The 11,958-nt window shown below is 33.2% G+C and overlaps 1 protein-coding gene across 1 annotated transcript; it reads left to right on the top strand.

Moving 5' to 3' along the window:
* The first annotated feature begins 8,660 nt into the window (after nt 1-8,660).
* LOC142609477 (uncharacterized) lies at nt 8,661-10,403 on the top strand. The gene is made up of 2 exons (XM_075781070.1): nt 8,661-8,791; nt 9,755-10,403. Exon 2 carries the CDS (start codon nt 9,762-9,764, stop codon nt 10,134-10,136), a length of 375 nt encoding a protein of 124 aa, XP_075637185.1. The 5' UTR covers nt 8,661-8,791; nt 9,755-9,761; the 3' UTR covers nt 10,137-10,403.
* The last annotated feature ends 1,555 nt before the right edge of the window (nt 10,404-11,958 follow it).

Here is an 11,958-nt window from a genome sequence, read left to right as displayed (position 1 = left end):
TTAAATAAAAAAAATTAAAAAGCTAAAAAGTTAAAAACGTATTAAAAAAATTTGTGAAAGAAGTGGTGTAATTGCATAGTGCAATGTCAATCCGAAAAGTTTTACAAAATTATAAACTGTCTCATTATTTCCAATTCAAGAGCATTTTACAATTTTACATAAGATTATTGCTAGTCATATGACAAAAATCACACCGCATCCCAATGATTCTTAGCCAGTAAATTATTATTTTTTGATAAATACAATCAAATTTTAATATATTAACAAATAAATTTGTCTAGTTAACTGAAATCTACAAAGTTTGGTTACAAAATTATTTGTAACTAGGGATGACAATTATTCAAGTTTGGTAGATTTTGTGTTGGGTCATAAATGGGTTGGGTATTGTAGGGGCTTGGGCCCGGGTGACTAAGAATGGCCCATGTGGCCAAGGCCCAACACTATGGGGACAAGATCACTCTACTGACAAAATGGGCAAGAGTCTTAGGATTAGTGTCCGGGGTGAACCATATTAAGTTAGGCCCAATACTAACTAGTAAGCTAGAGGGAAGTCGGTGAGGGGGGCGGTCAGATTAAGGTTGGCAACCGAGCACTGTCAATGCCTTTGGGAAACCCATTACTGAAAACTATTTGTCGTCTGGAACAAGTTCCAAGAGAATCCTCTGAAGGTGTGAAGATTCCTTGGGATTTTGCTGGAAGTGAAAATGCATGTGAAGTGGGAAAATGGTAACGATGCTAACCCCACTAATGAGAGACTATAAAAAGAAGAAGAAGGTAAACAAAAAGAGGGTTGGAAAAACATGGAGAGGAACATTTGGGAAGAGGAAGGAAAACACAAAGAGAGAGGGAGAGAGAGAAAACACTAGGGAAACGGAGGGTAACACTAGGGAAGAAGGGACAAAGACTAGAAAAAAGGGAATTACAGGGGAAAGGGAATGAGGGGTGAGTGAGAATATAGGGAGAAAGATACAGCTTAGACTGACCAAGTGAAGTTTGGAGCTCAACTTGTAGGATTGCAATAAAGCCGACAAATAAAATAATTGGGGGCCCAAATATTTCGGGTAGTATTACGACTTGAGGAGATTTGGGGACCACAGGTATATAATGACCCAATTAATCATTTTCTACCCAGTTGAATAAAAATTAGATACCCAATAGTCATCAAACCCATTTAATTCCCATTTAATCCATTTATTAAATTCACATATACCCTGCTTTAAAAATAAAAACTTATTTAAATTATTTTTTTAATCTAAAGCTAAAAGTGTTAACACACCAAATTAATTTCATAATAAATAAAAAAAACACATAAAATTAAAACGTGGTATCGTATTTATAAAAAAAGAAAAATTCATAAAATTTTTTTAGATTGCATTAGTTTTGAGTTTGAGAAATTAAGAAGAAAAACAAATATGAAAAAATTTATTTTCTTTTTAGGCTTTCTCAAAAACCAAGCAAAGCCCAAAGCCAAGAAAATTATTCATTGATTTACTCTCGCAATTACAACAAAATCAATCATCAACAACCACCTTGAAAATTTTTCATCTAATTTCTTATGGTTTCTCAAGAACCAAACAAGAGAGTGAGAGATTGAGAGAGCTAGGAAAGAGAGAATGATTTCATGAGGAGAAGAGAGAGGGGGAGGAGAAGAGTACTCAATAGATGAACAATGAGAGAGAGACCGATATCATAGCTATTGGAAAAGGTGGAGGTGCCAAATAAAAGAAGAAAAAAATGTTGGATAGGAAACTTAAACCAATTACATTCCTACTTGATATTTCAGTACTATCGATATACTACAAATTTATCTCAAATAAATGTGTTTCTCAAAAAAAAAAAAAAATCTCAAATAAATGTGAATCTCATCTACCAGACCTGCACTAGGGTTCACTTTTATGTGAGAGAATGTGTAGTACATTGAGTGTACCAAATAATTTTACCCAAATTTAGGATAACCGGATAAGTGTTTCTATTTAAGCTTTTACCAAATGACCTAAAATATATCATTTTTTTCCCATTTGAGGTTTGTGTTCATGAATCAAAGTTTTAATTTATGTAATTATTTGAAAATATAATAAATAGGAATTTTTTTTCTCCCCTCAAGCCAACCAACATAAAATGCATTTTAAGTCATTTTGAAGGTTGGAACCGAATACACACAAACACAAACACAAAAGAAAAAAAAAAAAAAAAAACTCGGTCTTGCAGAATATAAGTCATTTTCCAAGAAAAATTCTCTATGGAAAAAAATTGAATGGGTGGAATTGGGTGTTGGGCTTTGTGGAGCCTAGTTGTATTTGATTCGGTTGACAACCCGACCCAACCTGAATAATGTTGCGTGGTTTTTAATGAGAGATTTTCTAAGGCTTAGTCCATAGAGCGGAGATTTTGGCCCGTTTTTTAGCCTATTGTGAATCTTGTGCGCATGATATAGAAAAACGTTGTTTTGGTGATTAGGGTTTTTGTTGTTATTTTTTAGAGAGTGAAAAACTGTAGCCGCACTTTGTATTTTTTTCCTTGATAATAGTGAAATTCTTACAACTCCGTGAACGTAGACAAATTGCTCAATCATGTAAATACTGTCTTGTAAGTGTAATTATTTTTCTTTGGCGTGCATTTTCTCTATTTTTGTTTTTCACAGGTTGGGAATTTCGTGTTAATTCCCTACATTGGGATATTTGGAAGAGCAAAAATTTTCAACTAAAGAAAAATCAACTATTGTTTTATCTTTAAAAACATTAAGTAGATTATCTACCGATCATTAAGTAGATCCACTGAACCAATGAAATAGAATGCGTTTGTTTTATCTTGTGATCTTGTAGATGTGTAGATTCCATCAGATATTGAATGTCGTCTTCTAATATTACCTACCCTTAAATTAAATATCAAGTTTTCATTAATTTCACATAACATTAAAAAAAAAATCTCATTTCGTCATCTGAAAAGATCTTTTGCATTACCAAAACAAAAAGGAAAATTACTTAAAATATATATATATATTGCTCTTGTGATTTAGTGATGGGATCAAAATCCTTTGTCTCAACAACCATGCTCCACTTTATCCCAAGAAGCTGAGACTAAGAGTGAACCACATCTCTTTTTATATTTTTTTGATAATTTGATAAATGCAACGAGAGAGGAGGGATTTAAACTTGAATATCATGGAAATATTAGAAAATAGATCATTGAGTTACAAGGCTTTTGACCACATGTCTTATTATTTAACTCACTTAACATTGGTGTATTAAGTGTATGAATGATAAGTTTAACGATGTCAATTTGATGTACCTTCTGATTTTTTCTCGTTAAAATCCCCATGACAAAATTATAAAGACTTTGATAAAGACATAAATGAGAAATGTTTAGTATCCCATTTTGTCTTTATACGAGTGTTTGTGTGGGCGCGTTTTTTTCTAAAATTTTGATTTGTACTTAAAGAAATTTAGCCAAATTTCTATCAATTTGTCTCTGGTTGGCCCTTCTGCCTTCTAAGTTTTTATTTTATTTTTATTTTGATAATTGTTCAATAATTGTTTTTTTGGTAGGAGATCAATGGTTCGAAATGTGCTCATCTTACACTTGAGATTGACAGTCTTTCCCTTGCATCCACCACACTAACTTACAAGTCTGCTCAATTGATCGTGCATTTTGGGTTGGCAAAGTATTTACATTTGATGACCAAATATACATTTCCCTGTCAAGAAAATTAATGGCAAAACTTTGTTTGATAGGAATATAAATTACATACCCAAAAAAGGACTAGAAATTGGATTGCATTTAATTCCTAGAATCCCAATTCCTAACGCATTTGGCATGTAAAGTAAAGCATTTGTTGTCCGTCGTGATTATCTTTGGTCGGATTTTATTGGTTATCCAAAAACCGGAATATTTTTCATGTCCCTAACATATATCATTCAATTTGTGATGATCATGAGATTGCTAATAAGTTGTCCCTAACACAAATTGAAATGGCACCCCCTCTTATATAGGCTAAGTAATAAATTGTAATCAGCCATTCTTATCTGTTATTCTAGAATTGCAAATTCACCCAAGTGTTTCCAAAAATGCCTCACCCTGTCATGTGATTGATTTATTTTTGTCTAATGCTTGTGGTTATAAATATGCCTGGGTAAATGCGTGTTTGCAGATATCAATATTAATGTTTCTTCTCCATGTTCAGTACTCATGTTGCCGCACTCAACACTCACATTATTCTCCCAACTCTCTTCCTTTTATCAAAGTATGAGAAAGATTTTTGAGGAGACATGGAGACCACTAAATCGGATCAATGATTTACCAAAAGATTTTAGCATTTTGTTTAGAAGTATACATGCAATTGAATGGCAAGTACTTATTGCCCTATAAATTTTAGTGTCTTGTGTATCTTTTTTATCTGAATTTTTTTTATCAGCCCTTCACCCACTACAAGAGGGCTTGACATGTTCTATTTGTGATTTTCTTTAAAATAATTGGAGAAGTGTTCTTTTAGGTTATGGTATCCACCATCATTATAGCATTTAATTTATTTCAAGTATATAGTTTTTCTTCTCCTCTAAGTCAAAATTTGCTTTGTTTGTGTTAAGTGCTTTGCGTCATATATTGCCCATGATTGTTTTAAAGACTTCTTTAAAAAAAATAAAAAAATAAAAAGTTCATGTATTGTAATAGTTTAAAAGCCAACATAAAAATTAATTTCTTTGTTTTATTATGAATGGATTATTTACATATACGTTTCTCAAAAAAAAAAAAAAAAGAATATTTACATATACAAGTTCTTATAAGAACATCAAATACCAATTATGAAAATTTCAGTAGATGATTTTCTTTTCAGGAATCAGACAAACTGGGATGGCTGCCCCTGCAGATGCATACACTTGCTCCTCATGCTCGTGGCATCATGGAGCAAGATGCCTGCTTGGATTGGTATGTTCAACCTACTTCTTTCTGTGCCGCTATTTTTGCATTGCTTGAGAATTAAATTTGAAAAATGTATGCATCGTCTGTAATTCTGCAACAAGTTAATACTTCTTCATTGAATCCTATGATTTTAATTTTATTAATGTTCATATCTCTTCCAAAATCTGTTATAGAAGCCTCTATGGAATTAGGAAATATTGTGCGGCAACTTCAGTTCTTTGCAATAAAAAAGCAGAACATAAGAATGTAGAAATTGTAGTAGATACGATCAGACAAATTCATTATTGTGGCTGGAATCATTTGCAATCAATGCTTTTTTCCAATCTGCATTTTGGGTAAACAGTGCCATTTTCTGTTAATGGACCATTTTCATAATAGAGAAAATTCTAATTTCAATTTCTATCTATGGGTTTGACAGAGAACTGAAAATAGAACCAAATGTGTTGGTATTGCTTTCTTATAATTCATAATTTTCTTTATTGGCATTTGGGAATTATTTAGTTCTCATAATTCAGCATGTTGATATATATATATAAGTTTAATATTTTCCTTTGGGGATTAATCAACTATGGATATATGTTCCTCTAAAACAGCTAGTGCTTATTGAAGATTTTGAAGGCGTGATAATCCCGGAAAAATGTGGAAGGAGGGATCATATATAAGTTTAATATTTTCCTTTGGGGATTAATCAACTATGCATATATGTTCCTCTAAAATAGCTAGTGCTTATTGAAGATTTTGAAGGCGTGATAAGCCCGGATACATGTGGAAGGAGGGATCATATGTTGCCCTGAACTTAAAAGATTAGTGGAAGGAAGGATCAAGTAGTTTCATAACTCCAGAAAACACACGAAGGAGGAGAGATCTAATGTCACAGAGGGCAATGAAAACCTCAACCTTGCAACCATGTAATATTGTAAAAATGTATCAACCTCACAAATCCAGCATGACTATGAAGAAAGTATCCCAAAACATGTTTTTCTTGTGTTTGAGCCATCATCATGGTTAACAAATCTATTTATTTAGTGATGTATGGAAGATTGGAATACAAAGTTTGTATCATCCAATGTGTTTCTCCGAATATATTAGTATGCACCATCCAATGTATCTCTCCAAATTTATCATTCTACTAGCTTTTTCACGTGTAATATATGTGAAATTTTTTTTTCATTAGATGAGACGAATGTATTTTCTTTTTTTCATGTGGTAATATAATTTGTAATTGTACTGTTATGTAGGTTACTCTCTCTCTCTCTCTCTCCATGGTGGGCAATTTTTTGTTTGGAGATTATCGTGTGTGCGTAACGTGTGTTAATGATTGCATTGAAAATTCTTCTCATTCGTCTATGAGTTTGAGCCTCCTTGTGGTATATATATCTTAAGTTTTTTTTTTATCTTCGCGCCTTGGATCTCCATCACCTTGGCAGGGTTGGTGTAAGGCAAATTAGATTTTGATTGTATTAGTTAAACCCAGAAGTGGCAAACCAATATATTCAATTGCTCAATTGGTGACTTTGCAAGTTGGGAACAAATGCAAAAGAGTTGAAGTATTCAAAATATTTGTTCACTTTGCATTGAGGATTTCAAATCTCAAATATCAACTCGAGGACAAATTTTTTATTTTATTTTTTCCGGTATAGGGCTATGATGTAGGACATAATTTGCAATTTAATTTTTGTTATTTATTAATTTTGGTGTTTTCATGTAATTTTTAGAATTTTAGGTTATCAATTTCTTGATTTTAGGTGCATTTAATGTTTTTCTAATCAAATTATAGGGGGAAAATGGGCTTTTGCTCTTTTCGCGAAAAAAAAATAGTGTGTTGCCCTTTTTCTCAAACTAATTAGGGAAATGCCATTCTTTTAAAACTTAATTTTCTCAAAATCGAGTTTCAAAAAAAAAAATCTGGAGCCCTATTGCGGGTGTTTTAAGGAGCCTATAGTGACGTTTTAAAGACTTATAGTGGCATTTTGGAACTTTATTTTTACCTATAACTCGATTTCATGGAGATCGAGTTCCAAAACGTCACTATACGCTCCTTAAAACGTCACTATAGGCTTCTTAAAATGCCGCTATAGGGCTTAACTTGATTTTGAGAAAATCGAGTTTCAAAAGAAGGGCATTTCTCTAATTAGTTTGGGAAAAGGGGCAACATGTTGATTTTTTTTCCGCAAAAAGGGCAAAAGCCCATTTTCGCCCAAATTAGAATCCCATTATGGTAGGGTATCAATTATGATTAGTTTTAGAATATTTTTACTTGCTAATCAAGTTTTAGCAAGCCTTCCAAAATATGTAAACAAAAATTATGCTCAGTATTCGGTTTTATAAAATTAGAGCTTTCTCTATTATTTTCTGATAGATTCTAGTTTCTCTCTTAGTGGTTTCAAGGGGTTTTTTTTTTTTATAATTTTATTTTAAGTAAAAGTGTTCTACTTCTTTTGGCATTCTGCGGGCATCAATTTCACTTGGTGACTTACAGCCTTCGTAATGATCATGGGATCTAGACCCTATGATAGTCATCTAGAATTTTTGAAAATATGGAGGAAAAAAAGTGCTTTAAATTTTGTGCTTTGTGTTTGGATTAGCACATGTAATTGGATAATTGATCTATTTAAGATTTTGTACAAATTCTACACATTTTTACTGCAAATCAAAATTGAGAGTGTAATTATCATCGTACATCCTTGGTGCGATGGTCACTCCACAAGAATAAATGCTTATGAGGTGTGGGATGCAAGAGCCAAGGTTCAAGTCTCTCGAGGGAGCTTCACATACATATACACTTAGATTAAGTTAAATTAGAATTTCTATCTTGTATTAATAAAAAAAAATTGATAATGTAATTGTAGACTAATGTTTCCTAGAATGATATACAATATAAGTTCGGCATTGTGCAATTATTTAACAAAATTTATGACCATATATGAAATTTTTGTTATTAAATCATTAAAGTGAATGATATATTTAAGTGCGTTTTAATGTTTCTTTGCACTTAGTTTGTCTTAAAATAATATTTTTTGTCATTTTTAGTGTATATTGTCAAGATCAACATGTCTACTATTTGATCTTTTTTAAGTACTGAATATCAAAATGACTTGAGAGTGGCCACACCATCTTTAAGGCATGACGATAATCATATAAAGTTAAGTTTTATAGTACTTAATAAAAGCATATAGTGGGTTTCAATTAATTCAACCAGTAAAGTCTCTTGGATTGAATAAGAAATTTATAATTTAATTCCTATCAACACCAAAAACCAATCAGTGTTTTGTTTTTTTCTCTACACTGGTAGAATCCCATGTAACTCAGAAGCTGCTCTTTTGGAAATCACTACTGCATTTCACAACTGTTGTAAAAGTTAGCTTAGTTTGAACCTTTTTTTTTTTTTATACAAAATAGAATGTTTACTCTACCCTAATCTAAGTATATATATGTGTGAAGCTCCCTCCTAAAAACTTGAACACCGACCCTTACTCCCCACACCCTATAAGCACTTATACTTAGAAAATGACCACCACACCAAGGATGCACTGGTAGCATAGTTTGAACTTTGAAGGCAATGCAAAAACAGTGATAGACTCCATTAATAATCCAGATTAGGATGAGATTCCCATCTTTTCTCTGCTTTTATCTTTCTCTTTTTCCCCCAAGTCCCTTAATGGGCTGGCTCACAACTCGGCCCGCTGGGCCTCTTGTATAAGACTTGGGGACCCATTCCCATCACATCTATCCCCCCCTCTTGTCCTAAACGGACCGAATAATCTATACTGGATGGAAACATTTAAAAAAAAATTCGCTCATTCTCTCTCTCTGCCTTTCTCTCAAGGTTCTCTTTCTCCACAGTCTAACTACTCAGACTCTCTCACACAGTCAGGTAATCTCTCTCTCTCTCTCTCTTCGATCGGTCTCTCTATGGAGTTCAATTTTCCTCTATCCCAGGCCTCACTCATTTTTCTATTTATTCCTTTTAGGGTTTACAAAATTTTGGGCTCAATATTTCTTTTTCCCTTATAATTATTCCTGTAATTTTTTCTTTCCTATACAATTTCTCTCAGCTACTAAACATGGATTAGGTTTTACAAATTGGGTATTGAAAAATTTAGGGATTTGTTTCAATTTTAGTTTTTTCCAATAAATTTACTTTACCAAACTGGAATTGAGTTGTTTTGTGTTGTAATTGACCTAAGCATAATCATTGCTGAAATTCACTGTTTCGTTTTCAGATTGATTAATGTGACCCTGATGCAATCCTATACACACACACACACACACACCCAACTACAGTTTTCAATTTCGTCCCTATACATTTTATTGTGGCAATTATATCTATCGGCTATTTATTTGTGTCAATTTCGTCCTCAACTTTCAAAACCAGGTCAATTTTTCGAATAAAATTGACCTGATTTTGAAAGTTGACGGACAAAATTGACACCAGTAATAGTTAAGGAACTATGATTTTGAAAGTTAGGGCAAAGTCCGTCTAGTGTTCTAGTGTACGGGGCGGGATACAAGACCGAAATGTGGTCATTTTTTGGACTTATGTTGTGTCTGTGTCATGTCAAGAGCACTAGACAGAAGCCAAACCTTGAAAATTATAGGATAAAATTGAAATCGTGACATATGTACAGGACCAAAATTGTAGTTTGGTCTTTTTTTTTTAGGGGGGAGGTTTAAGGAAAATTTTGTTTCCTTGAATAATATGATATGGCTTCTGAAAATTGAAGCTTCTGATTCATTGTTTATTTTCGATGAATAAAGTTCAACTCTCTTTGTGGTGTGGTGTGGTGTGGTGTGGTATTGAAAGTTGAAGATTTTGATTCGTTGTGTTGGGGTGCAGTTTTAAAATGTCGGACCCATATGAGAAAGCAAAAGGAGGGAGATTGACCTTCAAAGGGGGAAGTCTCGCCACTCGCAGCAAATCCATTGATAAGAAGAAACAGAAGAAAAAGAAGAAGAACAAGGATAAGGACCCCACGAACGATGAACCTATTTTAGACATGGAGGCAGGGATTGAGGATGCAGTGGTTGCAGGTGGCGATGAATCTGGACAGACAGGAGGAGTAGAATACACGATTGATGCTGCCAAGCGCATGAAGTATGAGCAGCTCTTCCCAGTTGAGGCCAAGAAGTTCAGTTACGATCCAAAGGCCAAAACCAAGTCTATTGAGGACGCTCTTGATGACCGTGTCAAGAAGAAGGCTGATCGTTACTGTAAATAAAATCAATAAATATAAGATGGAGTAACGATTTCTTTCCTTGGGGATGAGGCATAATGGAATGGCTCTTGCAGAGAAGTCTAGTTTGGAAATTTTGGTTCCAGAAGTTGCTAACAATGTACTATGCTCTGTAGTTGACTCAAAGACCAACACTTTTCTAGTAAGCCCTTTTTATTCTGTAATCATTGTAAACCCTCATAAAGAGCTATTGTTTGAGGCCGAAAGAAAAAGTCCGTCTCCTTCTCTAATATGATTCCCACTTCAATTACATTACTCTCACTTTTCTCATATCTATTAATTTAGGATTCTCTGTTGTTATCTGTGCACATATCAATCTTACATGCTAATTACTTTTGCTTAGATTCTACTGGTATATTGAGCTTGGTATTGTTTTTGAGATTTGGTTAGTTGTGTGGTGATCGCTACAATTGCTGCAAGCAAGTGGATTACATGAAGTTAGTAGGGTACTTTATCGTGTGTTATGGAATATTGTCATATTTAGTTAAATCAGATTATGCCTTTGAATTGCTTGCTTATTTGATTTGCATTATGATGCTGGGAGGAGTTCTATTTTGAAAATTGTAATATTGAACTTATCATGTTATGCGTAATCTGAGTCTCCTCTAGATATTATCATCTTGGAGTTATGCTATGTGCTAGGTTTGTTTAGGCATTTGTTATGTTAATTGGTAAATGTTATGATAATAAGTTAGGGGTATTGAAGAAAATTGAACTATTTTTTCCAATAACATTATTAGTTTGAATGGAAGGGGGAAAGTGAAACATTATTGATCTGTTTTTTCCTATAACAGCATTAGTTTGAATGGAAGACATTATTAATCTTGGCATGCGTGAAAGACTTGGATAGAGAAGCTTCTAACTAAGTGGATTATGATACAACTAATCATAGCTATTATGATGCATCTACTTGAAACCATTTAGTTGAATCCTATTGCAAGGATATGTGGTTGGAGATTTACCAGTTTCCTCTTTATTATTGCCTTGAATCCAGTTTTGGAAGACCTTATGAAGATTGAGATGTTGTGATGTTCACTATTTTACCAATGACCTAGTTTCTTATTTGCTAGAATTTTTATAGAATACCAGGGGACTGGGGGTTTGTGGTGGGGTGGGGATTTCTGGTGCCCATCACTGATAAGATTGCATGCTGCTGAGGAAGACAGAGATGGGTATATATATTATATATACTACCAAATTTGTTTTATTTTTGAAAGATATATGGTTTCAAGAAATCAAAGATGAAAGTTATTAGGTGACTTTCCCCCTTTTCTTGCTTCCTAAACTCTTAAATGATTTCATTGTATTTCAGTATGAATTAAGAACAAAATTCCTGCAGTTCTGAGAGATACTTATTAGTTATTATTGATTCTATTCTTTCGCAGAGTTGACTGCTGCAGTAGGTTTGATAGGCTTACGGTATGCAAGGGCATTGTCCCCCTTTGATTATAATTACATCTTATTGTTGGTTTGTCCAGTTTAATTTAGTTTTCTTGGCTCATGTTTTTATTCCTTTTCTCCTTAATCTTTGTATTATTTTGAACCCCTGAACAGAACTTTTGGATTGATCTGTTTACTATTTTACTCAGTGTCCAAAAAAAAATCGTAATTTGTGTTCTAGTTTGAAGGGTACTGTACGAGGTCCTAGGATTATTTCCCATTTGGTATTTTGCATATTGTTTTTTCAAAAGATAGGATTTGAATTTTTTTTTTTTTTTTTTAATAAAAAACTTATAACTTTATTAAGAAGAAGATAAATTCAGTATATCATGAGTAATGACTGACTCAATCAGCAATAGATTTTCCT

This window comes from Castanea sativa, chromosome 9, assembly GCF_040712315.1.
Source record: "Castanea sativa cultivar Marrone di Chiusa Pesio chromosome 9, ASM4071231v1".
Taxonomy (NCBI): Eukaryota; Viridiplantae; Streptophyta; class Magnoliopsida; order Fagales; family Fagaceae; genus Castanea; species Castanea sativa.
The sequence above is the reverse complement of the archived record's forward strand: the minus strand, read 5'-3'. Positions and strand labels throughout refer to the sequence as shown.